An 18,173-nucleotide genomic window follows, 5' to 3' on the forward strand; every position below is an offset into this window, starting at 1 on the left:
TCTCTCTTTTGGAAACCCCCCAATTCTAACTCCAACCTTAACCCCAACACACCCCTAACCCTAATCCCAACCTGATCCATAATCCTAATCACAACCCTAACCCCCAAAACACCCCTAACCCTAATCCCAACCCTAACCATAATCCTAATCAAAACCCTAAACCCAACACACCCATAATCCTAATCTCAACCCTAACCTCAAAACCTAACCCTAATCCCAATACACCCCAAACCCTAATCCCAACCCTAACCTTAACCCTAATCCCAAACCTAACCCTAATCCCAAACGTAACCCTAATGCCAACCCTAATCCAAACCCTAATCCCAACTCTAACCCTAACTTTAGCCCCAACCCCAGGCCTAACTTTAGCCCCAACCCTAACCCTAACTTTAGCCACAACCCTAACCCTAATCCTAGCTCTAACCCTAGCCCTAACCCCAACCCTAGCTCTAACCCTAACCCTAATCCTAGCTCTAACCCTAACCATAGCTCTAACCCTAACCCCAACCCTAACTTTAGCCCCAACCCTAACCCTAACTTTCGCCCCAACCCTAACCCTAATCCTAGCTCTAATGCCAACCCTAATCCTATCTCTAACCCTAGCCCTAACCATAGCTCTAACCCTAGCCCTAACCCTAGCCCTAACCCTAACCATAGCCCTAACCCTAATTGGAAAATAGAAATGCATACATTTTTTTTATTTTATTACTTTTTCCTAACTAAGGGGGTGATAAAGGGGGGATTTTTTATTTTTTTATTTTGATCACTGTGAAAAGATCTCACAGTGACCAAAATAAAGCAAGAGGAAGAATCTTCCTCTGCCGGCCGGCAGATCACGGCGGGTGCACTGTGCATGCGCCTGCCATTTTCTTACCGGAGCAAGAACCCGGCAGCCAAGAGAGGAAGCAGGAGGACCCAGGGACACCGGTAAGTATAACAGCATCCCCGATCCCCCTATTTCTCTGTCCTCTGATGTGCGATCACATCAGAGGACAGAGAATGACATCGCTTTTTTTTTTTTGCGGCCGCCGGTAAACGGTTAATTACCGGCGATCGCAAAACGGGTCGGTAAAAACCGACCCCGATCAAAGATCTTCCGGGTGCCCGCCGGCGGGCGAACTGCGCATGCGCCCGCTGTTGTGAATTTGCTTTTTGCTCCCTCTAGTGGTTACTAGTTTTTTGACTCTGGTTTTTCTGTCATTCCTTTTATCCGCACCTGGGTCGTTAGTTAGGGGTGTTGCTATATAAGCTCCCTGGACCTTCAGTTCAATGCCTGGCAACGTAGTTATCAGAGCTAGTCTGCTGTGCTCTTGTCTACTGATCCTGGTTCCAGTTATATCAGCTAAGTCTGCCTTTTGCTTTTTGCTATTTGTTTTGGTTTTGTATTTTTGTCCAGCTTGTTCCAAATCTATATCCTGACCTTTGCTGGAAGCTCTAGGGGGCTGGTGTTCTCCCCCCGGACCGTTAGACGGTTCGGGGGTTCTTGAATTTCCAGTGTGGATTTTGATAGGGTTTTTGTTGACCATATAAGTTACCTTTCTTTATTCTGCTATCAGTAAGCGGGCCTCTCTGTGCTAAACCTGGTTCATTTCTGTGTTTGTCATTTCCTCTTACCTCACCGTCATTATTTGTGGGGGGCTTCTATCCAGCTTTGGGGTCCCCTTCTCTGGAGGCAAGAAAGGTCTTTGTTTTCCTCTACTAGGGGTAGCTAGATTCTCCGGCTGGCGCGTGTCATCTAGAATCAACGTAGGAATGATCCCCGGCTACTTCTAGTGTTGGCGTTAGGAGTAGATATATGGTCAACCCAGTTACCACTGCCCTATGAGCTGGATTTTTGTATTCTGCAGACTTCCACGTTCCTCTGAGACCCTCGCCATTGGGTTCATAACAGTTTGCCAGGCCAGTATTAAATGTTTAATGCATTGCAGAAGAGGGATTATAAGAAAGAAGATTCTGAGTTTTTTTTTTTCTCCTTCCCCTTTACCTCAGAGTGGCTATGCTTGCTGCAGACATGAATGTCCAGACCTTGATTACAAGTGTGGACCAGCTGGCTACTCGTGTGCAGGGCATACAAGACTATGTTATCAGAAATCCTAGGTCAGAACCTAAAATACCGATTCCTGAACTGTTTTCCGGAGACAGGTTTAAGTTTAGGAATTTCGTGAATAATTGTAAATTGTTTTTGTCCCTGAGACCCTGTTCATCAGGAGATTCTGCTCAGCAAGTAAAAATTGTTATTTCGTTCTTACGGGGCGACCCTCAGGATTGGGCTTTTTCGCTGGCGCCAGGAGATCCGGCATTGGCTGATCTTGATGCGTTTTTTCTGGCGCTCGGTTTACTTTATGAGGAACCCAATCTTGAGATTCAGGCAGAAAAGGCCTTGCTGTCTATGTCTCAGGGGCAGGACGAGGCTGAAGTGTATTGCCAAAAATTTCGGAAATGGTCCGTGCTGACACATTGGAACGAGTGTGCACTGGCCGCTAATTTTAGAAATGGCCTTTCTGAAGCCATTAAGAATGTTATGGTGGGTTTTCCCATTCCCACAGGTCTGAATGATACTATGGCACTGGCTATTCAAATTGACCGGCGGTTGCGGGAGCGCAAAACCGCAAATTCCCTCATGGTGTTGTCTGAACAGACACCTAATTCGGTGCAATGTGATAGAAAAACCGCAAATTCCCTCATGGTGTTGTCTGAACAGACACCTGATTTAATGCAATGTGATAGAATCCTGACTAGAAATGAGCGGAAAATTCATAGACGCCGGAATGGCTTGTGCTACTACTGTGGTGATTCTACACATGTTATCTCAGCATGCTCTAAACGTATAGCTAAGGTTGTTAGTCCTGTCACCGTTGGTAATTTGCAACCTAAATTTATTCTGTCTGTAACTTTGATTTGCTCACTGTCATCTTATCCTGTCATGGCGTTTGTAGATTCAGGTGCTGCCCTGAGTCTCATGGATCTCTCATTTGCTAAGCGCTGTGGATTTACTCTTGAACCATTAGAAAATCCTATTCCTCTTAGGGGTATTGATGCTACACCATTGGCAGCAAATAAACCGCAGTATTGGACTCAGGTTACCATGTGCATGACTCCTGAACACCGCGAGGTGATACGTTTCCTGGTTTTACATAAAATGCATGATTTGGTCGTTTTAGGGCTGCCATGGTTACAGACCCATAATCCAGTCCTGGACTGGAAGGCTATGTCAGTCTCAAGTTGGGGCTGTCGTGGTATTCATGAGGATTCCCTGCCTGTGTCTATTGCTTCTTCTACGCCTTCGGAAGTTCCGGAGTATTTGTCTGATTATCAGGATGTCTTCAGTGAGTCTGAGTCCAGTGCACTGCCTCCTCATAGGGACTGTGACTGTGCTATAGATTTGATCCCAGGCAGTAAATTTCCTAAGGGAAGACTGTTTAATCTGTCGGTACCTGAACATACCGCTATGCGTTCATATATCAAGGAGTCTCTGGAAAAAGGACATATTCGTCCGTCTTCTTCCCCTCTTGGTGCGGGATTCTTTTTTGTGGCAAAAAAGGACGGATCTTTGAGACCTTGTATTGATTATCGGCTTTTAAATAAGATCACTGTCAAATTTCAGTATCCTTTACCGCTGTTGTCTGACTTGTTTGCCCGGATTAAGGGTGCCAAGTGGTTCACCAAGATAGACCTTCGTGGTGCGTACAACCTTGTGCGCATTAAGCAAGGTGATGAATGGAAAACCGCATTCAATACGCCCGAAGGTCATTTTGAGTACTTGGTGATGCCTTTTGGGCTCTCCAATGCGCCTTCAGTTTTTCAGTCCTTTATGCATGACATTTTCCGGAAGTATCTGGATAAATTTTTGATTGTTTATCTGGATGATATTTTGGTTTTTTCTGATAATTGGGATTCGCATGTGGAGCAGGTCAGGTTGGTCTTTAAAATTTTGCGTGAAAATTCTTTGTCAAGGGCTCAAAGTGTTTCTTTGGTGTACAGAAGGTTCCCTTTTTGGGGTTCATTTTTTCCCCTTCTGCTGTGGAGATGGACCCAGTCAAGGTCCGAGCTATTCTTGATTGGACTCAGCCCTCGTCAGTTAAGAGTCTTCAGAAGTTCTTGGGCTTCGCTAACTTCTACCGTCGTTTTATCGCTAATTTTTCTAGCATTGTGAAACCTTTGACGGATATGACCAAGAAGGGCTCCGATGTAGCTAACTGGGCTCCTGCTGCCGTGGAGGCTTTCCAGGAGTTGAAACGCCGGTTTACTTCGGCGCCTGTTTTGTGCCAGCCTGACGTCTCACTTCCCTTTCAGGTTGAGGTGGATGCTTCGGAGATTGGGGCAGGGGCCGTTTTGTCGCAGAGAGGCCCTGGTTGCTCTGTTATGAAGCCTTGTGCCTTTTTCTCTAGGAAATTTTCGCCTGCCGAGCGAAATTATGATGTGGGCAATCGGGAGTTGTTGGCCATGAAATGGGCATTTGAGGAGTGGCGTCATTGGCTCGAGGGTGCTAAGCATCGTGTGGTGGTCTTGACTGATCACAAAAATCTGATGTATCTCGAGTCTGCTAAACGCCTTAATCCGAGACAGGCCCGCTGGTCATTGTTTTTCTCCCGCTTTGATTTTGTTGTCTCGTATTTACCAGGTTCAAAGAATGTGAAGGCCGATGCTCTTTCTAGGAGCTTTGTGCCTGATGCTCCTGGAGTCGCTGATCCTGTTGGTATTCTTAAAGATGGAGTTATCTTGTCAGCTATTTCTCCGGATCTGCGACGTGTGTTGCAGAGATTTCAGGCTGATAGGCCTGAGTCTTGTCCACCTGACAGACTGTTTGTCCCGGATAAGTGGACCAGCAGAGTCATTTCCGAGGTTCATTCCTCGGTGTTGGCAGGTCACCCGGGAATTTTTGGCACCAGAGATCTGGTGGCCAGGTCCTTTTGGTGGCCTTCCTTGTCAAGGGATGTGCGGTCATTTGTGCAGTCCTGTGGGACTTGTGCTCGAGCTAAGCCTTGCTGTTCTCGTGCCAGCGGTTTGCTCTTGCCCTTGCCTGTCCCGAAGAGACCTTGGACACATATCTCCATGGATTTCATTTCTGATCTTCCGCTATCTCAGGGCATGTCCGTTATCTGGGTGATATGTGATCGCTTCTCCAAGATGGTCCATTTGGTTCCTTTGCCTAAGCTGCCTTCCTCTTCCGATCTGGTTCCTGTGTTTTTCCAGAACGTGGTTCGTTTGCACGGCATCCCTGAGAATATTGTGTCAGACAGAGGATCCCAGTTCGTTTCCAGGTTCTGGCGATCCTTTTGTAGTAGGATGGGCATTGATTTGTCGTTTTCGTCTGCTTTCCATCCTCAGACTAATGGACAGACGGAGCGAACCAATCAGACTTTGGAGGCTTATTTGAGGTGTTTTGTCTCTGCTGATCAGGACGATTGGGTGACATTCTTGCCGTTGGCTGAGTTTGCCCTTAATAATCGGGCTAGTTCCGCCACCTTGGTTTCGCCTTTTTTCTGCAACTCTGGTTTCCATCCTCGCTTTTCTTCGGGTCATGTGGAGCCTTCTGACTGTCCTGGGGTGGATTCTGTGGTGGATAGGTTGCAGCAGATCTGGAATCATGTGGTGGACAACTTGAAGTTGTCACAGGAGAAGGCTCAGCGCTTTGCCAACCGCCGTCGCGGTGTGGGTCCCCGACTACGCGTTGGGGATTTGGTGTGGCTTTCTTCCCGCTTTGTTCCTATGAAGGTCTCCTCTCCCAAATTTAAACCTCGTTTTATTGGGCCTTACAAGATATTGGAAATCCTTAATCCTGTATCTTTTCGTCTGGATCTTCCTGTGTCGTTTGCTATTCACAATGTATTTCATAGGTCCTTGTTGCGGCGGTACATTGTGCCTGTAGTTCCTTCTGCTGAGCCTCCTGCTCCGGTGTTGGTTGAGGGCGAGTTGGAGTACGTGGTGGAGAAGATCTTGGATTCTCGCCTCTCCAGGCGGAGGCTTCAGTACCTGGTCAAGTGGAAGGGCTATGGTCAGGAGGATAATTCCTGGGTGGTCGCCTCTGATGTTCATGCGGCCGATTTAGTTCGTGCCTTTCATGCCGCTCATCCTGATCGCCCTGGTGGTCGTGGTGAGGGTTCGGTGACCCCTCACTAAGGGGGGGGTACTGTTGTGAATTTGCTTTTTGCTCCCTCTAGTGGTTACTAGTTTTTTGACTCTGGTTTTTCTGTCATTCCTTTTATCCGCACCTGGGTCGTTAGTTAGGGGTGTTGCTATATAAGCTCCCTGGACCTTCAGTTCAATGCCTGGCAACGTAGTTATCAGAGCTAGTCTGCTGTGCTCTTGTCTACTGATCCTGGTTCCAGTTATATCAGCTAAGTCTGCCTTTTGCTTTTTGCTATTTGTTTTGGTTTTGTATTTTTGTCCAGCTTGTTCCAAATCTATATCCTGACCTTTGCTGGAAGCTCTAGGGGGCTGGTGTTCTCCCCCCGGACCGTTAGACGGTTCGGGGGTTCTTGAATTTCCAGTGTGGATTTTGATAGGGTTTTTGTTGACCATATAAGTTACCTTTCTTTATTCTGCTATCAGTAAGCGGGCCTCTCTGTGCTAAACCTGGTTCATTTCTGTGTTTGTCATTTCCTCTTACCTCACCGTCATTATTTGTGGGGGGCTTCTATCCAGCTTTGGGGTCCCCTTCTCTGGAGGCAAGAAAGGTCTTTGTTTTCCTCTACTAGGGGTAGCTAGATTCTCCGGCTGGCGCGTGTCATCTAGAATCAACGTAGGAATGATCCCCGGCTACTTCTAGTGTTGGCGTTAGGAGTAGATATATGGTCAACCCAGTTACCACTGCCCTATGAGCTGGATTTTTGTATTCTGCAGACTTCCACGTTCCTCTGAGACCCTCGCCATTGGGGTCATAACAGCCCGCCATTTTTTTCCCGGAACAAGAGCCACGAGGAGCACCGGGGGAGACAGGTGAGTATTGGGGGGTGATCGGGGACCCCATTTCTCTGTCCTCTGATGTGCGATCACATCGGAGGACAGAGAAATTAAATGGCATTGCGACCGCCGGTAAACAGTTAATTACTGGCGATCGCAACTCGGGGGTCGGTAAAACCCCCCCCGAATCATGTTCTCTGGGGTCTCGGCTACCCCCGGCAACCAAGACCCCAGAGAAAATCCGACTCTGGGGGGCTCTATTCACTTTTTCCACAGCGCCGTTAATTAACGGCGCTGTGGTTTAAGTACCCTTAACTGCCACCGTTAAAAGGTGTATCGGCGGTCGTTAAGGGGTTAATAAGTGGGATTTCTTGCCTTATATTGGGGTTGGGACCATCAGTTGTGTTGTGCAGAAGTCTGGTGGATACACAACTAATAGTCCTACTGGATAGACTGTTAGAATTTGTATTATGGCAAGAAAAAAGCAGCTAAGTAAAAAAAAAAAAAAAAGTCACCATCATTGATATGAAGGTCAGTCAGTCCGAAAAATTGGGCAAACTTTGAAAGTGCCCCCAAGTGCAGTGGCAAAAACCATCAAGTGCTATAAAGAAACTGACTCACATGAGGACCGCCCCAGAAAAGGAAGACCAAGAGTCACCTCTGCTTCTGAGGATAAGTTTATCCGAGTCACCATCCTCAGAAATCGTAGTTTAACAGCAGCTCAGATTAGAGACCAGGTCAATGCCACACAGAGTTCTAGCAGCAGACACATCTCTACAATAACTGCTAAGAGGAGACTTTGTGCAGCAGGCCTTCATGGTAAGATAGCTGCTAGGAAACCACTGCTAAGGACAGGCAACAAGCAGAAGAGACTTGTTTGGGCTAAAGAACACAAGGAATGGACATTAGACCAGTGGAAATCTGTGCTTTGGTCTGATGAGTCCAAATTTGAGATCTTTGGTTCCAACCACCGTGTCTTTGTGCGACGCAGAAAAGGTGAACGGATGGACTCTACATGCCTGGTTCCCACCGTGAATCATGGAGGAGGAAGTGTGATGGTGTGGGGGTGCTTTGCTGATGGCACTGTTGGAGATTTATTCAAAACTGAAGGCATACTGAACCAGCATGGCTACCACAGCATCTTGCAGCGGCATGCTATTCCATCCGGTTTGTGTTTAGTTGGACCATCATTTATTTTTCAACAGGACAATGATCACAAACACACCTCCAGGCTGTGTAAGGGCTATTTGACCAAGAAGGAGAGTGATGGGGTGCTTTGCCAGATGACCTGGCCTCCAGTCACCAGACCTGAACCCAGTCGATATGGTTTGGGGTGAGCTGGACCGCAGAGTGAAGAAAAAAGGGCCAACAAGTGCTAAGCATCTTTGGGAACTCCTTCAAGATTGTTGGAAGACCATTCCCGGTGACTACCTCTTGAAGCTCATCAAGAGAATGCCAAAATTGTGCAAAGCAGTCATCAAAGCAAAAGGTGGCTACTTTGAAGAACCTAGAATATAAGACATAATTTCAGTTGTTTCATACTTTTTTGTTAAGTACCGTATATAATTCCACATGTGTTAATTCATAGTTTTGATGCCTTCAGTGTGAATGTACAATTTTCATAGTCATGAAAATACAGAGAAATCTTTCAATAAGAAAGTGTGTCCAAACTTTTGGTCTGTACTATATAGTACTATTATATTTTATAGGTATAGTGTTGCTATATTATATAATTGTAGTACTGTTATATCATTATAGTGCTGTTATATTATATAATTATAGAACTCTTATACTATAAAAGTACAGTTTTATACTGGAGAAGCGCTGTGAGCCTCATAAATAAATCAGTGATATTGTCCTGACTGCCCCTCCTCTTTCTTCATCTGGCAGACACAATCTTCTAGAGCTGCCAGAAATTCTTCTGACCCATATAGTAACTTGATAGTGACAGATATAAAATCCAATGTCCATCAGACAGCCTCTTAGACTGACCGCAGCAGAGTTTCCTTGGGCGCAGATGTGCTCTTTTAAGGATATGTAGAGTATTTTTTGGTTAATAAGAACTGTATGTTCTCTCACATGTTACAGAGTCACAGAGGCCAAGGCATTAAACTGCTGTCTAAGTAAATAAAGACTAATGAGCTGGCGCAGAAGCTTTCCAGCAAAAACATTGGGCCAAAGAACGATCTCTCAAATTGGCTCCGCTAACTATTGTTAATGTGTTTAGTCAAAACTCCAAGGTCTCAGTTGAAGTTGTGCTTATGCTGGAGGGTTAGTGCTGTGTCTTACGTTCACGTCCTACTGTACTTTAAAAAAAATCATCTAAGCAAAAATATAGCTTGTAAGTTTTCTTGAGCCTTTTTACATTCCCAATGTTTTTTTTCTTATTGTTTACGCTGGGGAAGAAACATGAGATCTTTCTTAAAATGATTGTATATTAGCGGAATCCCCTGTGCCTTCCAGGACACTTTATAGCACTGCCATCACTAACACAGACATGGGAAAGATCACTCATCAAGCTAATCTACCAGCGATCTTTTATTACGCACGTCCATGGACAAAGGACAGACTCTAAAGATGGTTTATGTAGATGGTACTGTTACTGTTCCTATGTCACATGCCAACTTCTTGGTGTAACTATCAGCTTAGTCCTTCATTCGTCACATCCAGAACATCTCTTACTACGACTGTTATTACTTACACAAGAGCTTCAGAATTCATGACTCATGTGGCTACCAAAATTGAGTTCTCGATACTACTGTTATTTTTCATCTCAACTACAACAATGTCTTCCAGGCTGACCATGACCTAGACTGTCTTGTCTGCAATCAGAAACCCTGCAGCAAGAGTCACCATTCACTTTCATCATTGGTTCCCATACTCTCCAGTTTTTTCGATGGCCTCCAATCAGTCTTAAGACAAGTGTAGATGACCGTGTTTTCGGTCTGAGTGAGATCCATCAAAAAGTCGTATAGCACTAGGACCAATGTTATTGAATAAGGCAATGCACATGTTTGATTTTTTTTTCTTCAGACCGTGTGGTCCAAGGAAACAATCGCAGCATTCACGATTTGCCTCTGAGAATTGGACCGCACTCGGCCATTAAAGTTTATGAATTTCACGGACTGACAGAATGGAGAAGATGGAGAAACGTTTTTTTTCTCCACAGTTGATAGAAACAGATCCCACTCTGATCAAACTCTGATTAGAATGAGATTAGCATAATTGGACCGTTTTACTCAGATGGAGAAAATACATTTGTGTGGACCCAGTCTATAGGCGACTCTTCATCCAGCGACAAATGAAAATGATTAGACATTTCTCATAGAAACAGAAGTCCTCATAACTAGTGCCTTCACACTGATCGGCTTTCCATTGCTTTTGTTTAAAAAAACGGGAGCAGTGTCATGTGGGTCACCGGTGGTAAAGCTAAACTATGCCTTCCCTGCCTTTCCTGTGCTTGGTTGGGTTCAGATCAGGAGATATACTTGGCCACTGTTCTTCTTCATAAATGTAACAATGGCCTTAGATGTGTATTTTAGATCATTGTCATGTTGGAAATGTGTACATCTACCAAGGGCACGGACTGATGGTAGCATCTTCTCTTTCAATGCATCTGTGAATTCATGTCACTATCAATGAAATGTAGCTCACCAACACCAGCAACACTCATGCAGCCCCCCCATAAGGATTCTGCCACCACCATGCTTCACTGTAGGCTCCAGCCATTTTCTTTGTACTCCTCATCTTTACGCTGTCGTACAGTTTTGAAGCCATCACTTCCTAAAACATTTATCTTAGTCTCATCACTCCAGAGTATAGAGTCCCAGTAGTCTTCATATTTTCAGCATGGGTTCTGACAAATTATAAGCAGGCTTTTTTGTGCATGAGTTTTAGGAGTGGCTTCGTGGATGACAACCGTGCATGCCATTCCTCTGCAGTGTATGCTGTATTATGTTCCTGGGAAACACCCCGCTTTGGTGTTCTTCTTTAGCTAACTGCAGTGAAATTGCATGCCAATTTTCTTCAACCCTTCTGATCAGAAGGTGCTTCTGCTTGGGTGTTCAAATTCATGGTCAGCCTGGACGTCTTTGTGAGATGGTTGCAGTTCCATCTTTCTTAAATTTTTGTATCACTTTTGCTCCAGTATTCTGACTAATAAGTATAGTTTTGCTGATCATGTATCCTTCACCTTTCTTATGTAAAAAAATATTTTGTTTCTGAGGTCTTGTCACATTTCTCTTCCATGAGGTGCCAGCATGAAATGGGAAAGGGTTTTCTTTGTTAAAGGGGTATTCCCATCTCTATACTAGGTATAATAATAATATTAGCAAATACCTCCAATTAGAAATGTAGTATAGTTCTTCTAATTCGCTATGTTACTTACCTTATATGCAAGGCATTGCAGGAGCTAAGGTATCCATGGTTGCGACCACTCATATAGTGACGGTTAGTTAGCTGTCATAACCATGGTTACCTAAGCTACTGCAATACCTTACACATGGGGTTAAGCAACATAGTGAATCAGAAGGAATCAGAAGAACTATACTACATTTTTAATTGGAGGTATTTCCTAATATAATTATTTCACCTCCAACATATTGGCATAGGATATTGGAGATGGGAATACCCCTTTAAGTAACGTCCTTTTATAGTCAACTGTGTCCTGAATACCCGTTTAATGACTTACCTGTGGTTGTTCTTGTTAAATAGAATTATGCAGTCTTAACTTTAGCTTTGCTTGTAAGACTTTCATTGGGGTGTGCTCTTTTTTGCAACGTGGACTTAAATTAATTTTTTGGAAAAATCACTTAAAAAATAAATTTTTTTTGCAATCTATGGTCCATATTTGCAGGAGTATTTTGTAGTATGGTATCCCATAGAGAAGTTGATCTGAAAGAAAACGAAAGGTTTTCTGACAAATCTGTTGGGGTGTACTCATTTATGCTGAGCAAAATATACAGTATATATTTATGTATATATTATTGTTTATTATTATAGCGAAAATTATTCCTTTGCGCTTTACATGTGAGGAGGAGTATACATAATAAAAAACAAGTACAGTAATCTTAAACAATACAAGTCACAACTGGTACAGGAGGAGAGAGGACCCTGCCCGCGAGGGCTCAGAGTCTACAAGCTATAATTATACAAGATAACAACCTTTCATCCTTCAGAGAGAAGGCTTCTTCATCAGCAAATGCGAGATTCTTTACTGTAAGGCTGTGTGGTGCACACGTTCAGGATTTTTCGTGTTTTTTTTGTTTCGCTGTAAAAACACGATAAAACCGCCAAAAAAGCGCTTACATTAAGCAACCTATTATTAAAATGCAATCCGCAATTTTTGTGCACATGTTGCGTTTTTTCCCAAGGCGGAATTGCATTCTGGAAAAAAGCGCAGCATGTTCATTCTTTGTGTGGAATCCCCGCATAGGAATGCATTGATCCGCTTACTTTCCACATGGGGCTATGCACACCATGCGGGAAGTAAGCGGCTCATGTGCGGTTGGTACCCAGGGTGGAGGAGAGGAGACTCTCCTCCAGGCCCTAGGTACCATATATTGTTAAAAAAAAAGAATTAAAATAAAAAATAGTGATATTCTCACCTTCCGGCGTCCCCGGCAGTCTTCCCGCTCCTCGCGATGCTTCCGTTCCCAATAATGCATTGCAAAAATGACCTGTGATGAGGTCATTGCCGCAATGCATTATTGGGACCGGAGCATTGCGAGGAGCGGGAAGACTGCCGGGGGACGCCGGAAGATGAGAATATCACTATTTTTTTTTTTATTATTATTTTTAACATTAGATCTTTTTACTATTGATGCTGCATAGACAAGTGTGACCAACCTGTCAATCAGTTTTCCAAGCGATGCTACAGATTGCTTGCAAAACGCTAGTGTTTAGCGGGAAAACGCATGCCAATTCTGCATGCGATATACCCCAGGAGTTGCGGAATCGCCGCGGAAATTCTCTAACGTGTGCACTTAGCCTAAGGGCGGTGACACTTGAGAGCTTTCTGCTTGGGGGATTTTTTTTTTTTTTGGACAGATGCTTTTTTGAGTGTGATGGTAGTGCATGTTATGCATACTAGATTTACACGAGATGTGCCATTGATCCAAGGATTTATTCTGTCTTACATGAATAAGGGAACATATTTTTTCCACCTAAGATATGAAAATTTGTTTAGTTTTTTTTGGCTCATGAGGGATTTTGCCTTCCTGTGGAACAATATTACAGGAACTTAGGCTCAACTGTATGAACTCATCTCTATTTTGAACCTTAGAAACTATGTAAACATATAGATTTCAACATATGAGCTGCAGAAGAGTCAGAGCTTTAATGATACTTTACGTATGGCAACAAGACTCTGATCAGAGTTTGATCAGTTTGATCTGAGTCTGGTCCGAGTAGCATCCTTTTTTCTTGATAGTTGAGAAATTAACCCCTTTCCGAAATTGAGCGTAATAGTAGGCCCATGCCAGACTCCCCTCAGCCCCGGAGCACGCACCTTTCTGGGCACATGACAGCTGATCTATACAGCAGACATGTGCCCGCAACAGCTGTGGGTGGAATCGCGATCCACCCATGGCTGTTAACTAATTAAAAGCCGTTGTCAATCTCTGACAGCTGCATTTAATTCACGTATACAAGAAGCACGTCGCTAATCCCCCCCATCGGTGACCCCGTCACATGATCACGGGTCACCGATGAGTCGGCATGACAACCAGAGGTCTACAGCAGACCTCTATGGTTGTCATAGCCGGATTGCTATGAGCACCGCCCTGTGGTCGGTGCTCATAGCAAGTGAGCATTTCTGCTATAGGGCTCATTTCCACTGGCGAGAGACAAATCGGTCCGTAATCTGGACCGAAAAAAGGGATGTAGCGTATGCGATTGTCATGCGATTGTCATGCTAGTGCAATGCGAGTGCAATGCGATTTTTAATTGCATCATCCGTATGACATCCGTATTACTGTCCGATTTGTACGCACCGGTGTCCTTTGAAAAGCCGGCAAATCAGTGCTGTGTACAGTAAAATCACACTGACAGGTTAGAATAGACTAGATATATACACATAGAATAGGTATATATACATATATATATGTCAGTGAGACACCTATATATGTATATTTATATTTAATGCAGCGCAAGATAGCATTAAAGCCGCTAATTCAATTGCTCATATGACCTCGAGCGTGGGAAAAAGTTCCCAGGCTGCTGTTCATGAGGACATCCACCAGGGGGCGCATCACCGCGACTGAAGGTAACTATAGGTCATTGACCTACATTTCCTTCATTCCCCGGGGCTTACAAGCACAAGCACAGCTGCATTAGCAGGGCTCCTGCTTGTAAAATATTTTAACCCCTTCAGATGGATTACCTCGTGGGACGTGACAAGTCATCTGAAGGTGTGTATATTGTTGGTTTATTTTTTTTCCAAGCGAGGGTCTACACATGGATTGAGAGAGCAATAAAATATTAAAACAACCTGTGTGTTTATTTCATTAAAATACTTTTTAATCGTGTGTGTGTGTTTTTTTTACCCTTTCATACAATTGGATTATTAATTGATAGGTGTCATAATTGACGCCTCTTCATTATTAATCTGGCTTAATGTCACCTTACAATAGCAAGGTGGCATTAACCCTTCATTACCCCATATCCCACCGCTACATGGGAGTGGGAAGAGAGTGGCCAAGTGCCAGAATTGGCGCATCTTCCAGATGTGCCTTTTCTGGGGTGGCTGGGGGCAGATGTTTTTAGCCACGGGGGGGCCAATAACCATGGACCCTCTCTAGGCTATTAATATCTGCCCTCAGTCACTGGCTTTACTACTCTGGCGGAGAAAATTGCGCGGGAGCCCACGCCAATTTTTTCCGTGAACTAACCCTTAAATTTAATAGCTACAGCGCCGAAATTTTGCACATACACACTACTAACATTAGTAGTGTGGAATATGCAAAAAAAAGGGGGATATGAGATGGTTTACTGTATGTAAACCATGTCTCATATCCTGTCGGGTATGGGAAGGAGAAATGAAAAGCCGGCAATTGAATTAGCGGCTTTAATGCTATCTTGCGCTGAATTAAATATAAATATACATATATAGGTGTCTCACTGACATACTGTATCTACTCTATTCTAACCTGTCAGTGTGATTTTACTGTACACCGCGCTGAATTACCGGCTTTTCAAAGGACTCCGGTGCGTAAAAATCGGACAGAACTCGCATGGTGCGAATGCTGTGCAATTTTTTTCTCGCACCCATTGACTTGCATTGGCGAGTCTCATCCGAGAATCGCAGCAATACGCAGCATGCTGCGATTTTTTTCTCGGTCCGATTTCGGCTGAGAAAAAAATCGCAAATGAAAAGACACCTATTGAATAACATTGGTCCGAGTGCAATTCGATTTTTTATCGGATTGCACTCGTCCGTTTTCCTCGCCAGTGGAAATGAGCCCATATATAGGCAATCTGATCGCCTGTGTAGCACAAGCAATCAAAGTACTGCAGCTTCTAGTCTCCAATGGAGACTATTGAAACATCCAAAAAGTAAAAAGAAATGTTTTTTTTTTTAATATTAAAAAAATAACAAAATAAAAGTTTATATCACCCCTTTTTCATCCCATTCATATTAAAACAATAAAACAAAAATACACGTATTTGGTATCGCCGCATGCAGAATCACCTGATCAATCAATATAAGAAAAAATTAACCTTATCGCTAAACAGCTTAATGAGAAAAAAAATTAAAAACGCCAGAATTGCGTTTTTTTGGTCGCCGCTACATTGCATAAAACGCAATAACAGGCGATCAAAAGATTGTAACTACACCAAAATGGTATCAATAAAAACATCAGCTTGGCACGCAAACAGTAAGACCCAACTAGAGATCACAGAAAATGAAGACGCTACGGGTCTCGGAAAATGGCGCCATTTGTTTTTATTTTTTAACGATTTTTTTTTCACCACGTAAATAATAAAGACATGTTTGGTGTCTGTGAACTCGTAATGACCCGGAGAATCATAATGGCAGGTCAGTTTTAGCATTTAGTGAACATGATAAAAAAACAACAACTGTGGAGTTGTACTTTTTTTGCACTTGCAATTTTTTTTCCGTTTTCCAGTACACGATATGTTAAAACCAATGGAGTCGTTCAAAAGTACAACTTGTCCCACAAAAAAACAAGCCCTCATATGGCCATATTGACCAAAAAATAAAAAAGTTATGGCTCTGGGAAGAAGGGGAGCAAAAAAAAAGAGAAAAACTCCTGGTCGTTAAAGGGTTAAAAAAAAAAGTATCTCCACTTTCTCTATTCTGTCAGTCTGTGCAAATCGAATTGCACTCGAATGTCAGTTGAGTGCAGTCCGATTTTTTTTGCCCACCCACTGACATTGAAATCTGACATGTCTTCACGATTTTGCGCGGACCTCTCACCCCGCAAAAATCACGGATGTGCGAATGGCCCCATAGACTATCTGTATGAGGCACACAGAGGTGCAGGAGAGCTCTGTAAAGGGTCATGCTTTTGTAATGGTTTTAAATCAAATTATTTGCTAGAATTAAAAAAAAAAAAAACCCTGGTTTCTGATTATATTTGGATATTTTCATAAATTTTCTGCACTCGTTTTCAGCCTGGGTAACTTACGGTCGTACTGCAGCATGTTTGCTAGGAAGTTGTGCGTGACGTATTTTCCTTTCTCTGCTATGATTCTGGCGACTTCCTTGTTTATGAGAATCACAGATGATTTATGAAGTTCTGTATCCATAAAGCATGAATGTCCAGGCAACACAATACTTTATGTTCTTTCTTTTTTTTTTTTCAGAACTCGAGGCGAAAGAAGCATGTGAGTGGTTACGGGCGGCTGGATTTCCTCAGTATGCTCAGCTCTATGAAGGTAACACCATCAAGCCTTCTGATGGAATTTGCCTTGCTTTTCATCCATGACATCATTCTGTTCCATCGCACTTTACACCCCAGGAAGGCTGATTTTTATGAGCTTTACAGCCATAATTATGCCAGCCACTAAAACATAGTCATCCTGAGAACAGCGGCTCCCATTCATCAGGACCACCCAGTCCTTGATACAGTAGTAACGGTGTGCACTGAATAATAATATTTATGTAATAAGCAAAATAATTAAGGTGTCCCGACCCCTGTCTGCAGGATAAACCTACTGAGCTCTGCATGACAAGGATTCGAGAGCTAGAGTGGGTTAAAAGATTATGTCGGGGAAAGGGCCGCAGACTACAAAGGTGTCTGATTAACTTGAACAAATCAGTCTTCACTTTTGTATCCTTAATTGAATTTTATGAAATTATGTTAATACTGTGGAAGGTTAAGCCAGAGATTCTTCTAGCATTGCCCCCTGCCAGCAGATTCATTCTAAACTGTACAGGTATTTTGACAAGGGCATTTTTGCGCCCATAACAAGCACCCTTAAAGGTCCTGACTGATTGATGGCATATTTGCAAAGGCCAATTATCAGTGCTATTATTACAAAGGCCAATTATCAGTGCCATTATTACACAGGTCAATGATCACGTCCATGTTTACAATGACTAAAGATCAATTTCCCATTTACAAGGGCTAATGTCCACTTCCATGTTTACAAGGACCAGTACTCAGTGCCATTATTACACAGGTCAATTATCAGTACCATTATTACATAGGCCAATGCTCAGTGTCATTATTACATAGGCCAATGCTCAGTGTCATTATTTCACAGGTCAATGAACATGGCCATGTTTACAATGGCCAAAGATTAATGTCCCATTTATGAGAGCTAATGTTCACTTCCATGTTTACAAGGACCAATAATCAATGCCATTATTACACAGGCCAATGTTCAGTGCCATTATTAGACAGGTTAATGATCAGTGCCATTATTACATAGGCCAATGATCAGTGCCATTATTACATAGGCCAATGCTCAGTGCCATTATTACACAGGTCGATGATCAGTGCCATTATTACATAGGCCAATGCTCAGTGCCATTATTACACAGGTCAATGATCAGTGCCATTATTGCACATGTCAATGATCAGTGCAATTATTACACAGGTCAATGATCAGTGCCATTGTTACATAGGCCAATGCTCAGTGCCATTATTGCACAGGTCAATGATCAGTGCCATTATTACATAGGCCAATGCTCAGTGCCATTATTGCACAGGTCAATGATCAGTGCCATTGTTACATAGGCCAATGCTCAGTGCCATTATTACACCGTTCAATGATCAGTGCCATTATTACATAGGCCAATG

The 18,173-nt window shown here is 43.4% G+C and overlaps 1 protein-coding gene and 1 long non-coding RNA gene across 9 annotated transcripts in view; one reads left to right on the plus strand and one right to left on the minus strand.

Moving 5' to 3' along the window:
• STARD13 (StAR related lipid transfer domain containing 13) overlaps positions 1 to 18,173 on the plus strand; it is a 530,489-nt gene that overhangs the window by 461,437 nt on the left and 50,879 nt on the right. For all 8 annotated transcript variants that reach the window (XM_077298231.1, XM_077298233.1, XM_077298239.1 and 5 more), the window contains one exon: positions 16,732 to 16,803. In XM_077298231.1, the coding sequence (XP_077154346.1) occupies positions 16,732 to 16,803 (72 nt within the window). The remainder of the gene's footprint in view (positions 1 to 16,731; positions 16,804 to 18,173) is intronic.
• The window catches only part of LOC143817105 (uncharacterized), a 108,686-nt gene that overhangs the window by 77,470 nt on the left and 13,043 nt on the right, over positions 1 to 18,173 (minus strand). The gene's annotated exons all lie outside the window — the stretch shown is intronic.

This window comes from Ranitomeya variabilis, chromosome 3 (genome assembly GCF_051348905.1).
Source record: "Ranitomeya variabilis isolate aRanVar5 chromosome 3, aRanVar5.hap1, whole genome shotgun sequence".
Classification (NCBI taxonomy): domain Eukaryota; kingdom Metazoa; phylum Chordata; class Amphibia; order Anura; family Dendrobatidae; genus Ranitomeya; species Ranitomeya variabilis.